Source organism: Bos indicus x Bos taurus, chromosome 1 (genome assembly GCF_003369695.1).
Source record: "Bos indicus x Bos taurus breed Angus x Brahman F1 hybrid chromosome 1, Bos_hybrid_MaternalHap_v2.0, whole genome shotgun sequence".
Taxonomy (NCBI): Eukaryota; Metazoa; Chordata; class Mammalia; order Artiodactyla; family Bovidae; genus Bos; species Bos indicus x Bos taurus.
Genome location: NC_040076.1, coordinates 55759416 through 55777180, shown reverse-complemented (window position 1 = coordinate 55777180; position 17765 = coordinate 55759416). Strand labels below are relative to the sequence as shown.

General features: G+C 36.5%; 1 protein-coding gene across 3 annotated transcripts in view; it reads right to left on the bottom strand.

Annotated features, from left to right (window-relative positions):
* The window catches only part of NECTIN3 (nectin cell adhesion molecule 3), a 195817-nt gene that overhangs the window by 98708 nt on the left and 79344 nt on the right, over positions 1-17765 (bottom strand). For all 3 annotated transcript variants that reach the window (XM_027515715.1, XM_027515793.1, XM_027515881.1), the window contains exons 6-7: positions 15712-15850; positions 12818-12902 (exon numbers count right to left, since the gene is read on the bottom strand). In XM_027515715.1, the coding sequence (XP_027371516.1) occupies positions 12818-12902; positions 15712-15850 (224 nt within the window). The remainder of the gene's footprint in view (positions 1-12817; positions 12903-15711; positions 15851-17765) is intronic.

Below are 17765 nucleotides of genomic sequence, written 5' to 3'. Positions count from 1 at the left end.
AGGTCGGATGCTGTAAAGAGCAATATTGCATAGGAACCTGGAATGTTAGGTCCATAAATCAAGGCAAATTGGAAGTGGTCCAACAGGAAATGGCAAGAGTGAATGTCAACATTGTAAGAATCAGAGAACTAAAATGGACTGGAATGGGAGAATTTAACTCAGATGAATATTATATCTACTACTGTGGGCAGGAATCCCTTAGGAGAAATGGAGTAGCCATCATGGTCAAGAAAAAAGTCAGAAATGCAGCACTTGGATGCAATCTCAAAAACAATGGAATGACCGCTGTAGTTTCCAAGGCAAACCATTCACTATCACAATAATCCAAGTCTATGCCCCAACCAGTAACGCTGAAGAAGCTGAAGTTGACGGTTCTATGAAGACCTACAAGACCTTTTAGAGCTAACACCCAAAAAAGACATCTTTTTCATTACATGGGACTGGAATGAAAAAGTAGGAAGTCAAGAAACACCTGGTGCTACAGGCAAATTTGGCCTTGGAATACGGAATGAAGCAGGTCAAAGACTAATAGAGTTTTGCCAACAGGATGCACTGGTCATAGCAAACACCCTCTTCCAACAACACAAGAGAAGACTCTACACATGGACATCACCAGATGGTCAACACCAACATCAGACTGATTATATCCTTTGCAGCCAAAGAAGGAGAAGCTCTATACAGTCAGCAAAAACAAGACTGGGAACTGACTGCAGCTCAGATCATGAACTCCTTATTGCCAAATTCAGACTTAAATTGAAGAAAGTAGGGAAAACCACTAGACCATTCAGGTATGACCTAAATCTAATCCCTTATGATTATACAGTGGAAGTGAGAAATAGATTTAAGGGACTAGATCTGATAGAGAGTGCCTGATGAACTATGGATGGAGGTTCGTGACATTGTACAGGAGACAGGGATCAAGACCATCCCCATGGAAAAGAAATGCAAAAAAGCAAAATGGCTGTCTGGGGAGGCCTTACAAATAGCTGTGAAAGAAGAGAAGCAAAAAGCAAAGGAGAAAAGGAAAGATATTCCCATCTGAATGCAGAGTTCCAAAGAATAGCAAGGAGAGATAAGAAAGCCTTCCTCAGCGATCAATGCAAAGAAACAGAGCTAAACAATGGAATGAAAAAGACTAGAGATCTCTTTAAGATAAGTAGAGATATCCAGGGAACATTTCTTGCAAAGATGGGCACAATAATGGACAGAAACAGTATGGACCTAACAGAAGCAGAAGATATTAAGAAGAGGTGGCACGAATACACAGAGGAACTATACAGAAAAGATCCAGATAATGCTGGTGTGATCACTCACCTAGAGCCAGACATCCTGGAATGCAAAGTCCAGTGGGCCTTAGGAAGCATCACTATGAACAAATCTAGTGGAAGTGATGGAATTCCAGCTGAGCTATTTCAAATCTGAAAAGATGATGCTGTGAAAGTGCTGCACTCAATATGCCAGCACATTTGGAAAACTCAGCAGTGGCCACAGGACTGAAAAGGTCAGTTTTCATTCCAATCCCAAAGAAAGGCAATGCCAAAGAATGCTCAAACTACTGCACAATTGCGGTAAAATAGTAAAATAATGTAATAGTAAAACAGAATAGTAAAATAATGCTTAAAATTCTCCAAGCCCGGTTTCAGCAATACATGAACCGTGAACTTCCAGATGTTCAAGCTGGTTTTAGAAAAGGCAGAGGAACCAGAGATCAAATTGCCAACATTCGCTGGATCATGGAAAAAGCAAGAGAGTTTCAGAAAAACATCTATTTCTGCTTTATTGACTATGCCAAAGCCTTTGACTATGTGGATCACAATAAACTGTGGAAAATTCTGAAAGAGATGGAAATATCAGACCACCTGACCTGCCTCTTGAGAAACCTATATGTAGGTCAGGAAGCAAGAGTTAGGATCTGGACATTGAACAACACACTGGTTCCGAATAGGAAAAGGCTGTATATTGTTCCCCTGCTTATTTAACTTCTATGCAGAGTACATCATGAGAAACACTGGGCTGGAAGAAGCACAAGCTGGAATCAAGATTGCCGGGAGAAATATCAATAACCTCAGATATGCAGATGACACCACCATTACGGCAGAAAGTGAAGAGGAACTCAAAAGCCTCTTGATGAAAGTGAAAGAGGAGAGTGAAAAAGTTGGCTTAAAGCTCAACATTCAGAAAACGAAGATCATGGCATCTGGTCCCATCACTTCATGGGAAATAGATGGGAAACAGTGGAAACAGTGTCAGACTTTATTTTTTGGGGCTCCAAAATCACTGCAGATGCTGATTGCAGCCATGAAATTAAAAGACGCTTACTCCTTGGAAGGAAAGTTATGACCAACCTAGATAGCATATTCAAAAGAAGAGACATTACTTTGCCAACAAAGGTCTGTCTAGTCAACGCTATGGTTTTTCCAGTGGTCGTGTATGGATGTGAGAGTTGGACTGTGAAGAAAGCTGAGCGCCGAAGAATTGATGCTTTTGAACTGTGGTCTTGGAGAAGACTCTTGAGAGTCCCTTGGACTGCAAGGAGATCCAACCAGTCCATTCTAAAGGAGATCAGTCCTGGGTATTCATTGGAAGGACTGATGCTAAAGCTGAAACTCCAAAACTTTGGCCACCTCATACGAAGAGTTGACTCATTGGAAAAGACTCTGATGCTGGGAGGGATTGGGGGTAGGAGGAAAAGGGGACGACAGAGGATGAGATAGCTGGATGGCATCACTGACTCGATGGACCTGAGTTTGAGTAAACTCTGGGAGTTGGTGATGGACAGGGAGGGCTGGCGTGCTGCGATTCATTAGGTCACAAAGAGTTGGACATGACTAAACGACTGAACTGAACAAGTTCTTAATCTCCTTATATTATCACATAAATCTATGGGAATATAAGACTCATCTTTCTTAACACTGTATACCACATGTTTGGATACTGATGAACAATGTACATACTGCTCATGCTGAAATCAACTCAAAAATTTTTCGTATCTACTTATAACATATTTAAATAGCACACAAAAGAATGATGGCTTGCAGGAAAAGAAATGACCCTTTAAACATCTGAAGACATGCTGAGACTCACTAATGATGAGATTACAAAACTGCAATTATATATTTACTATTTTTCACCTATCACCAGTAATCAAGTGGAATCAGGTGGAATACATATATTGTTGGTGAGAATGTGGACAAAGAGGCACTTTCAAGCATTATTCATACATGTGCAAAATAGTAAAATATGTATAGAGGACAATTTGACAGTATCTATAAAACACATAAACACATTTACTATTTGATGTAGTACAGTTCAGTTCAGTTCAGTCACTCAGTAGGGTCCGACTCTTTGCGACCCCATGAATCGCAGCACACCAGGCCTCCCTGTCCATCACCAACTCCCAGAGTTCACTCAGATTCACGTCCAGGCAAGTCTAAAAAATTATCCTGCCAATTATACTTGCATAGATATAAAATAGTACATATACCAAGCTATTCACTGCAACATTATTGGTATATTAAAATATTTTGACATTATAAGCTATGCAATACACACACGTTAGAATATTACGAAGACATAGAAAGAATGAGAATGCTCTGTATCAACAAAGGAAGATCTCCAGTGTATCTTAAGAGGAAATGGCAAGTTTATAACAGAGTACATATGTTACCTTTTGTTTGAGAAAAGATAAAATGAATGTTTCCTTGCCTACGTATTAAACTATATCAAGACAAAGAAGAAGTTTATAAAAATGTTTTTTTGTAGGAGGTGGTAGGAGTAGGATAAATAGGAATGGAAATGGTAGTAAGACCTTAGAAACTACTCTTTTATACAGTTTTGTATGCATTATACACTCAAGAAAAAAAAATAGAAACAACTTTCCTTCACAACACTCTGCCATGAACTTTTACAAAAATTTACGAAAGAATAAGATATATGACAGTGAATTATTTGGGGAAAATCATAATTTTCCAGATAGTAAACTGTGCTTAAATATTAGCAGATGCAAACTATTATAAATATTAATAGAATGGATCAATAACAAGATCCTACTGTATACCACAAGAAACTATATATAATATCCTATAATAAACCATAATGGAAACGAATATAAAAAAGAATACATGCCTATATACATACACACACACACATACATATGTGTAATGAATCACTTTGTGGTACACTAGAAACTAATACAACATTGTAAATCAACTATACTTCAATAAAAAAAAAAATTAAAAAAAAAAAGCACAGTGCTGTCTTGCTTTAAGAAGAGAAATACAGAACAATGTAATAATTAAGAGTTCAGAAATATTTATTCTAAGATAAAAGTGTCCTCAAATCATGGAAAAGAACAGACAATTCAATAATTTCTGGACAACTGGTTATATCATTGGGGTGGGAAACTGATCACTACTATACATCATAAGCAAAAATACGTTTCAGATGTTATTTAAAATAAAATATCCTATAAAACTGTTAAAGAGTTTTATATGATTTTTTTAACACCCCAGATCAGGGAGAGAGGGGGAACGGAAGGAAGTCTTTTTAGATAATATACAAGTTCTACAAACTACAAGGAAAAAGCCAAAGATATTTTAACTACATAAAAACTTAAACTTTCTGTATTAGACATGATAAAGTTAAGAAATAAGAGACAAATGCAAGACAAAAAGTTACTGTCCATATGAAAGAACTGCTAAAATATTAAGCAAAATTCAAAAAGTAACTATAAATTTGAAAGATGATGCAAATAGGTGGTTTACATAACTACAAACAAGGGATCAATCATGAAACTTCTTCCAAGAATCAACAAAGCTTTTAGATTATTTTTCCAGTTTTCTCAAACAACAACAAAAATTCTAGTAAACATTAGAGAAGGAAATGAGTTTTAATATACTATCTATTGTTCTTTACAGCATCAGACTTTACTTCCAACACTAGTCACACCCACAACTGGGTGTTGTTTTTACTTTGGCTCTGTCCCTTCATTCTTTATGGAGTTACTTCTCCACTAACTTCCAGTATCAAGTTCATCTTTCAGTGTCCTTTTCATACTGTTCATGGGGTTCTCAAGGCAAGAATACTGAAGTGGTTTCCCATTCCCTTCTCCAGTGGACCACATTTTGCCAGAACTCTCCACCATGACCCTTCCGTCTTAGGTGGCCCTAGAGGGCATGGTTCATAGTTCCACTGAGTTAGACAAGGCTGTGGTCCATGTGATCAGTTTGATTAGTTCTCTGTGATTGTGGCTTTCATTCTGTTGGCCCTCTGATGGATAAGGATAAGAAGCCTATGGAAGCTTCCTGAAGGGAGAGACTGCGGGGGAAACTGGGTCTTTTTCTAATGGGCAGGGCCATGCTCAGACAATCTTTAATCCAATTTTCTGTTGATGGGCAGGGCTGTGTTCCCTCCCTGTTGTTTGACCTAAGGCTAAACTATGGTGGAGGTAATGAAGGTAATGACCACCTCCTTCAAAAGGTCCCATGCATGCACAGCAGCACTGAGTGCCCCCAACCCTGCAGCAGGCCACTGCTGATCCACACCTCTGCCGGAGACTCCTGGAAATCCACAGGCAAGTCTGGGTCAGTCTCTTTTGGGGTTACTACTCTTTTCTCCTTTGGGGTCACTGCTCCTTTCTCCTGGGTCCTGGTGTGCACAAGGTTTGTTTGAGCACTCCAAGTGTCTCTGGTGGGTATGGGGTTTTCGCCCCTCCTACTGTCTTGCTGGAGCTTCTCCTTTGCCCTTGGATGTGAGGTATCTTTTTCTGGTGGGATTCAACATTTTCCTGTTGACGGTTGTTCAGCATCGAGTTTTAATTCTGGAGTCCTTGCAGGAGAAAATGAATGCACATCCCTCTTCTTTGCCATTTCCTCAGCCAGAAACAGCACAAAGAAATGGCGTAGCCATCATAGTCAACAAAAGTCCAAAATGCAGTACTTGGATGCAATCTTTCAAAAACGACAGAATGATCTCTGTTCATTTCTAAGGCAAACCATTTAATATTACAGAAATCCAAGTCTATGCCTCAACCAGTAAAGCTGAAGAAAATGAAGTTGAACGGTTCTATGAAGACCTACAACCTTCTGGAACTAACACCCAAAAAAGATATCCTTTTTATTACAGGGGACTAAAATGCAAAAGTAGGAAGTCAAGAGATACCTGGAGTAACAGGCAAATTTGGCCTTGGAGTATGGAATGAAACAGGGCAAAGGCTAATAGAGTTTTGCCAAGAGAACACACTGGTCATAGCAAACACCCACTTCCAACACACAGGAGAAGACTCTACACATGGACATCACCAGATGGTCAACACCAAAATCAGTATGATTATATTCTCCGCAGCTGAAGATGGAGAAGCTCTATACAGTCATCAAAAACAAGACAGGGAGCTGACTGTGGCTCAGATCATGAACTCCTTATTGCCAAATTCAGACTTAAATTGAAAAAGTAGGGAAAACCACTAGACCATTCAGGTATGACTTAAATCAAATCCCTTATGATTGTACTGTGGATGTGACAAATAGATCCAGAGGATTAGATCTGATAGACAGAGTCCCTGAAGAACTATGGACAGAGGTCCCTGACATTGTAAAGGAGGCAGTGATCAAGACCATCCCCAAGAAAAAGAAATGCAAAAAAGGCAAAATGATTGTCTCAGGAGGCCTTACAAATAGCTGAGAAAAGAAGAGAAGCGAAGGGCAAAGGAGAAAAGGAAAGATACAACCATTTGAATGCAGAATTCCAAAGAATAGCAAGAAGAGATAAGAAAGCCTTCCTCAGAGATCAATGCAAAGAAATACAGGAAAACAATAGAATGGGAAAGACTAGAGACCTCTTCAAGAAAATTAGACACCAAGGGAACATTTAATGCAAAGATGTGCACAATAAAGGACAGAAATGGTATGGACCTACAGAAGCAGAAGATATTAAGAAAAGGGGGCAAGAATACACAGAAGTAGTATACAAAAAAGATCTTCACGACCCAGATAATCACGATGGTGTAATCACTCACCTAGAACCAGACATCCTGCAATGCAAAGTCAAGTGGGCCTTAGGAAGTATCACTATGAACAAAACTAGTGAAGGTATTGGAATTCCAGTTGAGCTATTACAAATCCTAAAAGATGATGCTGTGAAAGTGCTACAATCAACATGCCAGTAAATTTGGAAAACTCAGCAGTGGCCACTGGACTGGAAAAGGTCAGTATTCATTCCAATCCCAAAGAAAGGCAATGCCAAAGAATGCTCAAACTACCACACAATTGCACTCATCTCACATGCTAGCAAAGTAATGCTCAAAATTCTCCAAGCCAGGCTTCAACATTATGAGAACTGTGAACTTCTGGATGTTCAAGCTTGATTGAGAAAAGGCAGAGGAACCACAGATCAAATTGCAACATTTGCTGGCTCATGGAAAAAGCAAGAGACTTCCAGAAAAACTTCTACTTTTGCTTTATTGACTGCCAAAGCCTTTGTGTAGATCACAACAAACTGAGGAAAATTCTTCAAGAGATGGGAATACCAGACCACCTAACCTGCCTCCTGAGAAATCTGTATGCAGGTCACGAAGCAACAGTTACAACCGGACATAGAACAACAGACTGGTTCCAAATCAGGAAAGGAGTGTGTTAAGACTGTATATTGTCAACCTGCTTATTTAACTTATATGCAAGAGTACATCATGCTAAATGCCGGGCTGGAAGAAACACAAGCTGGAATCAAGACTGCTGGGAGACATGTCAATAACCTCAGATACGCAGATGACACCATCCTTATGGCCGAAAGGGAAGAAGAACTTAAGAGCCTCTTAATGAAAGTGAAAGAGGAGAGTGAAAAAGTTGGCTTAAAGCTCAACATTTGGAAAACTAAGATCATGGCATCTGATCCCATCACCTCATGGCAAATAGATGGGGAAACAATGGAAACAGTGAGAGACTTTATTTTCTTGGGCTTCAAAATCACTGCAAATGTTGACTGAAGCCATGAAATTAAAAGACGCTTGTTCCGTGGAAGAAAAGTTATGACCAACCTAGACAGCGTATTAAAAAGCAGAGGAGTTACTTCGCCAATGAAATCTGTCTAGTCAAAAGTATGATTTTTCCAGTAGTCATGTATGGATGTGACAGTTGGACTATAAAGAAAGCTGAGCACTGAAGAATTGATGCTTTCGAACTGTGGTGTTGGAGAAGACTCTTGAGAGTCCCTTGGAGTGCAAGGAGATCCAACCAGTCCATCCTAAAGGAAATCAGTCCTGAATATTCATTGGAAGGTCTGATGTTGAAGCTGAAACTCCTATTCTTTGGCCACCTGATATGAAGAACTGACTCATTTGTAAAGACCCTGATGCTGGGAAAGACTGAGGGCAGGAAGAGAAGGGGATGACAGAGGATGAGATGGTTGGATGGCATCACCGACTCAATGGACATGGGTTTAGGTAGACTCCAGCAGTTGGTGATGGACAGGAAGGCATGGCGTGCTCCCGTTCATGGGGTCGCAAAGAGTGGGACATGACTGGGCAACTGAACTGAACTAAACTGAACTGATGCTGGGAAAGACTGAAGGCAGGAGGAGCAGGGGATGACAGAGGATGAGATGGTTGGATGGCATCACTGACTTGATGGACACGAGTTTGAGTAAGCTCCGGGAGTTGGTGATGGACAGAGAAGCCTTGAGCGCTGCAGTCCATGGGGTCGCCAAGAGTCAGACACGCCTCAGTTACTGAATTGATACTATTTATAGGAATATAAATTAATACATCTAGTTTGGCCAGCCATCTGACACCTATTTAAATATAAAAAATATTCATAGCAGTTCTATTTTTTGCATATATTTTATAAACACGTGTATAATAAAGTATAAAAAACTATGCTCAATGCAACAATTAATGTAACAAAAAAAAAAAAGAAAACAACCTAGGAAAATCATTAGGCAATTTGTGGTGTATCAACACAGTAGAATATAATTACAGCCATTAAGAATGACATAGAGAAACAGCAACAGTTCTCAAGCATGAATGTGCATTAAAATTTACCTGGAAAGAAAGTGAAAGTGAAGTCGCTCAGTCTTGTCTGACTCTTTGCGACCCCATGGACTGCAGCCTACCATGCTCTCTGTCCATGGGATTTCCCAGGCAAGAATACTGGAGTAGATTGCCATTTCCTGCTCCAGAGGATCTTCCTGACCTAGAGATCGAACCTGGGTCTCTCGCATTGTAAACAAGATGCTTTACCATCTGAGCCACCAGCGAAGTCCAAATTCACCTGGTGAGCGAGGTAAAATGCCCACTGTCTCCAACCCCTGGGATTCTGATTCAGTAAAACTGAAACTGTGCTCCAGAATCTTCCTTTTTAGGAACACAGAGGATTTTGATTAAGGTGGCAACACTAGTCATTATGAAAAATATTGGTTTGTAATAGTGGAAAAAGCAGTTTCTAGAACAATATGTATTCTATGATCACATTTACGTTTTTTAAAAATTAAACTACTTGTAGCTATAGACAAGGATGATGTATACTTCAAAGTAAACATGTGGGAAAAAGTCTGGGAGGATATTTAAATTTGTAACAACAGTGACCTCTGTGAAAGAAATAATATATTTGGGAATAGGGGGATGAAAGAAAACTTTAATAGTTAACTCTATAAATATCTGTACTATTTGCATTTTTGTACCAAAAATATACTTATATATTACTTAAAATGTTAAGAAAATAAGCCATAATAAAAAGGTAAAATATATTTTAATGTCATGAGTTAATATTAGTTTCCTAAATGGAGACTCACTTTTGTAGGATTATCAACTAATAATATAACAAGCTGGTGGTATTTTTTTTTCATATTCATTTATTTTTTAATTGAAGGATAATAGCTTTACAGAATTTTGTTGTTTTCTGTCAAACATCAACGTGAATCAGCCACAGTATTTCTTAATTACTCTTTACCACCAGGCGAGAAATTCCTCTTTTTATTTCCTTCTTTTTATATTTTTGTGGGCCTCCACACATCTTCTCTGCAGTGTGGTAATAGTTCCCTTCCCACTAAAGGAAATTACGTCTTCACAATACTAGGCCTCATTTTCCAGCTTATATTTAGAATGAAAATTCTCAGCTATGAGTTTGGTAATATTCCCTGGTGGCTCAGACAGTGAAGAATCTGCCTGCAATTCAGAAGACCTGGCTTTGATCCCTGGGTTGGCAAGATTCCCTGAGGAAGGAAATGGCTAACCCCCTCTAGTTTTCTTACCTGGAGAATTCCAAGGACAGAGGAGCCTAGTGGGCTACAGTCCATGGGGTTGTAAAGAGCTGGACGCAACTGAATAACTAATGGGCTTCCCTGTGGCTCAGATGGAAACAAATATAAGTAGTAAGGATCTTTTTCTTTGTGTGGTTTCCCAAGGGTAGAACACCAATGGGTAGAACAAGTGGGACTCTCTTCCTTAAAGCCATGACAGTATTTGGGAGCATGGCCTGGTGTGAGGACTAAGGACTACTGACTTCAATTAGGAATTACCTCATAAGTTTAAAGTTGACAAGTTATCTACTGAAGCAGAACATTATGATGGCATTTACTATTGCGGCGTGGTTATCATTGCATGAAGCTAATTAGATAGTAATTACACACTTACAGATTTCTAGGTAACTAGGAAACAGTTCTGTGTATTTTGCATTTTGGTATCACAACATTAAAACACAAACAGCCATATAATTAACATATGACATTATAATGCATGAATCACAACAAATTATCTTACTGATGGATAATAATTTCAGCCTCAATTATTCTTAAAATATTTATAGAATTAAGAATTATTTCATTTCTAACTCATTTTGACTCTCCTAAGCAAAATGATGCAACCAGCTGACCTTTAGCAATATCTTATAGACTCAATTTAATAGCTAGAAGAGGGAAACAATCAATCCTCACCTGCTTAATTTTATAGATGAGGAAAAAGTCACAGTGATCCTAGGTGGTCTCTATCTCCAAAGGTCTAGTGTTATCCACTGCAGATGCTGTCCCACCAATTCCCTTTCTAAAATTTCCACTACTCTTTCACATAACTGTTCATTTCCACCTAGATTTATGCCTGTGATTATGAAATTTATTCTAATCAACAACTGAGTAATTTTATCACATGCATCAAAAATCCTACTTCCAAACTGATCCATCCAGGAAGCTTTTTCTGACTCCAAGGATAAAAATTTCAGTCTGTACCATTATCAAATCATCCAAGAAAAATCTTCCTTTTGTGTTTATTTAGCAGCACTTACATATATAGAAATTATATTTTCTTAACTAAAACCAGGTCCCATCATCTGTGCCAATTAATTTTTTTCAATTCATAAACTTTTATAAATATTTAGTTTGAAAATATTAAATAAAAAGTAACATAATAAGTTGATTTTATGGACAAGAATAAAATCATATGCAATTAAGGTTGTGCTAAAAATGACTAACAACATTCTTAAACTATCCCCTCACCTGAATCTAGAAATCCTCCAGTTAACTTCCAGCTTTGTAGAGGGAAGAAGGCAGCTATCCTATCCATCTGCAGCAGTTAACAACACCTCTAGCTAAATCCTTTGCTGACATTTCACACTGCTTATCAATTTAATTCATTTGCCAAAGGAGATGTGAGGCTGTACTGTGTGTTAAAACAACAATTTTGAAAAGATAGGTCACCTTGATCTCTAGGACACCAAAGTTGTGCAAGATGACAAGCTGGTACCCACTGTCAATGAGTGCACATTCTGTGAAATGCTCCTCCCTGCCCCATACGCAGGCAGTAGATCAACTAGACAGTCAACTAAGGAACAGAAGCTGAGAACATTGAAACAGATATATTCCTTTTAAGTTTTCCCTCCAAGTTAATTAATTAGTTGGTGGGCAACTGATTTGCCTTATTCAAGCTGAAGATACAGGACATATTTTAGAAGAAAAATATTCCAGAGTAGTTTCTCAGGTAATAAAACTCCAATATGGGGTTAGAGTCCCATGGGTGATAGAGGAAAGAAACAAAAAAAATTAAAATTAAGAATGCATGCATGCTAAGTCGCTTCAGTCATGTCCGACTCTGTGCGACCCCATGGACAGCAGACCACCAGGCTCCTCTGTCCAAAGGAGTCTCTAGGCAAGAATACTGGAGTGGGTTGCGATTTCCTTCTCCAAAACGTAAGAATAAAAGTATTCAAACATTCCATTGGCTTAAACTTTCCCAAGTAGAGCATATTAGTTTAGATATGGAATCTAAGACAGAATGATTAAATCAGTATTTTCACATGAATTTCTGTAAACTGATTCTAAGAGAAAATTTAAATTATCATCAGTGTAAAATGGGGCCCAATATTCATACCCAATATTTTAAATTGGAATATAAACCTTTTGTTGCTAAATAAAAGCAAAAACTTAGACCTTGCATATACTGAAAAGAAACAAAATACATATGCCAAGGAGAAAAAACTGCTCCATCACATATTAAACCTTAAAATTCAATTTTTCTTTTATTTTATAGGAAAATGCATATAATAGATCTGTATGTCAATAAAACTGTATTAATAATAAGTCTTCAGTCACAGGCTTTAAGCAAAAATTTGTACTCCTAATACAGTGTTGATTTGTTTTATCTATACCAGCCATAAATTCTTTTAATCAATTTGTAGACTAAATTTGATTCCTTGAATGTTTCACAGAAATTATTGTATAATACTTAATGTATAATGACTAAATAATATTTAGAAATAAATATTGAAAAATTTGAAACAAACACTACTTCGTATTTTTTATTTTATTTCATTTTATTTTAAGTGTACTCAAGGATACTTACTTGATATAGAAGGTCTTTCTGAGGCAAAGGGGGAGACTGTTCTTCATACTTAGGAGGTGGTTTATGTGTGGGTGGAAGGTCGATCCTGCATGAAAAAGTTTAAAAAATATGATTACCACATTTCACAAAAGACAAAACAACAAAACAAAAAAGGGGAGTGGGGAACCATCAAGATTCTCTTAAGTTTTGAGAATATTTTCCTCATACTAATTTTTGTATTAGTATACATGTTTAATTCAATTCTTACATTTCCATTAATCATATTTGGAAAAAAGTAAACGAGCTTTACAGGTTCTAATGTTTAGGAGTAATCTGAAATAAACAATTCTTCAAAAATTTAAAAAAAGAAGCAACCCATATAGAATCATTTTTTGACAACTGTTATTAAGCAAGCAATCTAGTATATAACTAGGCTTCCCTGGTGGCTCAGTCGGTAAAGAATTCACCTGCAATGTGGGAGACCTGGGTTCGATGCCTGGGTTGGGAAGATCCCCTGGAGGAGGGCATGGCAACCCCTCCAATATTCTTGCCTGGAGAATCCCCATGGACAGAGAAGCCTGGCAGGCTACAGTGCATGGGGTCACAAAGAGTTGAACATAACTGAGCAACTAAGCATAGCACTAGTATATGACTAATTAAGTATTGTATATTTTTTACATGTGACCATGCATACCAACATTTTAAAATAGTCAACTGTGTGATGGAAAACACTTTCCTCCAAAGTGTCATAATAGTGATTTGAAAGACTTAGGGCTTCCCAGGAGATGCTACTGGTAAAAAACCTGCCTGCCAATACAGGAGACATAAGAGACATGGGTTGGATCTCTGGGTTGTGAAGATCCCATGCAGGAGGGCATGACAACCCACTCCAGTATCCTTGCCTGGAGAATTCCATGGACACAGGAGCCTGGCAGGCTACAGTCCATAGGGTCACAAAGAGGAGAGCATGATTGAAGCGGCTTAGCAAAAGACCGTATCTTAAAATGGTAATGAAAAAATGAGTTTATACTACATTTTGGAAATACTTCTAAAATTAGTTTTCAAAAGCCATGGTCACCCTTAGAACATTGATCATGTAAATTAAGATTTTCAATCTACAAACCATTATAAATCTTGCCACCTGAAACAAACACAGGCTATTATATCCTTGGGGAATGCATTTACCTTTGCCAAAATGACCTAATCTACTAACAAAACTATTTTCATATATTTTTAAATTGTTATATTACAACAAAAATAGAATTAAAAATATCTTGTAGCTTTCTGCATTTTAGAAAGCAGCTTTTTATATAGACTCTTACTTTTGAAGATCACAGATAACTAATTTTCAGTAATTAAAATTAATAAATAAAAAAAACTTTACCTATATTAAAAGATAAAGAACATGAAAGCTATAGAGGCCAAATTACAAATTCTCAGTAGTCTAATAACTTATCAATGTGGTCATGAAATAATATTTTAAATGATTAGAATTCAAACAATTAATAAAATACATTACATGTATTACTAGCCTACTAGTAAAGTATGTTTTTGAAATTATAGAAAAGCTTGAGATAATTCAGCAACTAATATGAATTTAACCACAAACCAGTTAATTACTCTTGAAATATTAAAGAAATTCAGTCTCGCAGGTAACAGACTGAAAGAGTACTTTATTTCTTTTATTTAAAGTAATTATTTCCCTTAATGTAATAAAAATTACAGCAAATATATAGCTCCAAGGTGCCATATGTCATTTAGGTGAGAAAACCAAGGTTCATGGAGGTGATTCATTCATGGTCATACTATTAACTCGATCATAATAGACCTGAGACTAATACCCAGGTGCTTTTAACCCCAAAAGATTCATGCTCTAACTGTGCCAGATTAGAGAGGCAAAGACATATAGAAAGCATTTATGAAGACAGAAGTACTCTCTTTGAGACCCTTATATCTTCATGTAAAAACACTAAAGAAATAATGCCATTTGTACAGAACTTCACAGTTCATAAACAACATCATCTTATTCTACTCTTACCACAGCTGTGTGAGGTAAGCAGGTCACCCAGGTGCTTTTAACCCCAAAAGATTTGTGCTCTGTGCCAGAGGCAAAGACATACACAAAGCATTTATGAAGACAGAATACATTCTTTGAGAGCTAGCCTTATATCTTCATATAAAACCATTAATAACCACACAAGAAATAATGCCATTTGTATAGAACTTCACAGTTCATAAACAACATCATCTTATTCTACTCTTATTAAAGCCATGTGAAGTAAGCAGGAAAAGTATTATTTACATTTCACAGGTAAAGTAACAAAAGCTGCTGATGGAATTAAGTGAACTGGGACATCAGTCTTTTGACTATTCAACAAAATGTAATTTCTTTTTTATAACTCTATCTAATGATTAGGTCCAAAACATTCCTTTCTCTTTAAATAAAAAAGATACACATTTTGTAATTCACCAAAATCAAATTTCTTTAAGATAAAAACTTTAAAACTCAACACATTTAATGACTTGGCAGCTGCAAGTTAAGTTATATCTATACATAAGACAGGCATATACAATCTAAATAAGTAAACTTCTAAGACTTTTTATCTGTCTTTCAACTACTTCATTGAAGACTTGCATCTTTATTCAGAAGGCAGGACAACATAAAGGGTCATTATGCTACCATTTGGAAAGATGTATAATATACTGTAGGAAAAAAAAAAAATGTATTTGTCTCTAATAGCCAAATATGCAACTTGCAACTGTTTATTTACCAAGATGTAGTTTGAGACTTTCTGATAAAACTAGCCATCTTACAGATACCTAACAGTATCTTTATTTCTATCCCTCAGACACTTTTCATATGAGTACCTGTAATGATAAAGACTGACTTAAACACCAGCAAAAAAGTTACCTACACTTTGTCAAGGTAGGATGGTCTCTTTTTTTGAGGAGTCAACAGCACAGTCACAAAGATAGCAATGATGAAGAGGGCAAGGACAGCTCCAATTACAGCTCCAGCTACGGCTATAGAAGAAGTCTGCTTAAATGGAACATCTGAAAAGTAACAAAAATTAGGTTTTTCAAGCAATTTTACAAAGAATTCTTGAATTCCTGTCCTCTGATTTCTACAATGTGCAAGAATGTTATCCAGCCACAAGGTAAGAAGACCCCAAACTTGATGTTACTTTTTAATGCTCACACACTCTTTGCAAGATGTAACCTTAGTACTCCCAACTTTACTTTTTTAAAGTTATGAAAAGAATATCCCTTGTCACGTATGAATGACTGAATCTACAGTCTATGGGGAAAGCTTGTCTTAAGAAGAAAAGATGAAAACTAATTTCTTATTCTAAAAGATGATAAACAAAAACTATTCAGTATGCTTTAATGGAGTTAGCCAACACCATATTCAGCTTTTATTATATTAAAAGAAATCCTATTGAAGAAACCAAAAATCTTCAAGAAAAAGAAAAATAACACTAAAAAACAGAAAATACCCTAGCTCTCTAGTAATAAACAGTCAAAAGCTGACATTGCAAAATTTAAGTTTTTAAAACAGAAATGTGACTAAAACAGTACATGTTGCAGATAACTTCCCTTAATTAACACACATTTAATACATAGTACACTTTAAGATAGTGTCTCTACTACAAAATTATGTAAATTCTTCCCTATCTCTTGGCTACACACTATATAATTTCTGAATATCAATTTCTCATTTCCAGCCTGTATCATAAAAATTTTATAAGAAAGGATTTTAAAAACGTATTTTAGTTAGCATTTCACACATTTTTTTTTAAAGCCACCCTATTTTATGAATTCCCAAGTAAAAGAACTTACTAAAGTTATTTTCAAATATAAGTATTATGGATATTACAAAACCATCAATCCTTATGTATAGGTATTATTTTGACAATTTCAGCCGTATTACACCCAATAGCTAAATTTTGAGGAATGACCCATCAGTTACAAAAAACCTTCAATATACTCAATTTATCTAACCAATAAGATATTTAAGGTAACATTCTATAAATGAAGATACTTTTGTTCTAATGTTAAATGTTCTGCCCAAGGTCATTCAGTCAATGAATAGGAAATAAAGCTAGGTTAGGACATGACACAAACCTCTACCCTACCCTACGTACGCCTTTTTGGGGAAAGAATGGTTTTTGTAATATCTAATATAATCTCTTCTTTTGGGTCCCCTATTTGGAAATAAAGAGCTCTTTTGTCTTCAATTAAACTGATGCTCACATACATCCTTAAATAGTTACTACTGGACTCCAGACATGACAAATTTAAATAGAATCAAAGCACTATCAGTTTTGAAATATTTCATCTACTTACCATCATAGAATTTCCAAATATACTGTATTTAAGAGTATTTTTCAACTGTTTTTATTCAAATGTGAGTCATGCGGTGTTTTAGATTGCTAAAAAGAATGTTTCACTTCTTTACCAATTTCCTAGCAAACTAACATCTTGGGTTTGTTAATGTGTCATTTTATTAGTTTTATTCTAGACTAAAAATCTCATACCCGTGAGTGCCAAGTAACCAATTTCAACAATAACTCAAATACTGAATAGAATCTAAAGATACACAATTATTGTAAACAATATAACCTGCTTCATCATTCAAAAGGTTACCCTCATTTGCTAAACACATACCTGGTTCATCATTCATTGTTGCACGTATCTCTAACCAGTACTAACTCCATTTGAATATGTGCTACATGAGAAAAAAAATTGAAAACCAAGCCAAATATACTCTGCTTTTATAAATGTAGAAGAGACTTGGGATGATATAGGGCTAATCTTCTCATCTATACTATCACTTTTTCCCACCATATAAATTAGTTTCGTATTCAGGTTTTAACAATAGGCCAATTGAAACCTTTTAAGGTTACAATGCAAAAGTTATCTGACCAACATTATACACCTTGTCAGAGGCAAAATTTTTTAAAAATCT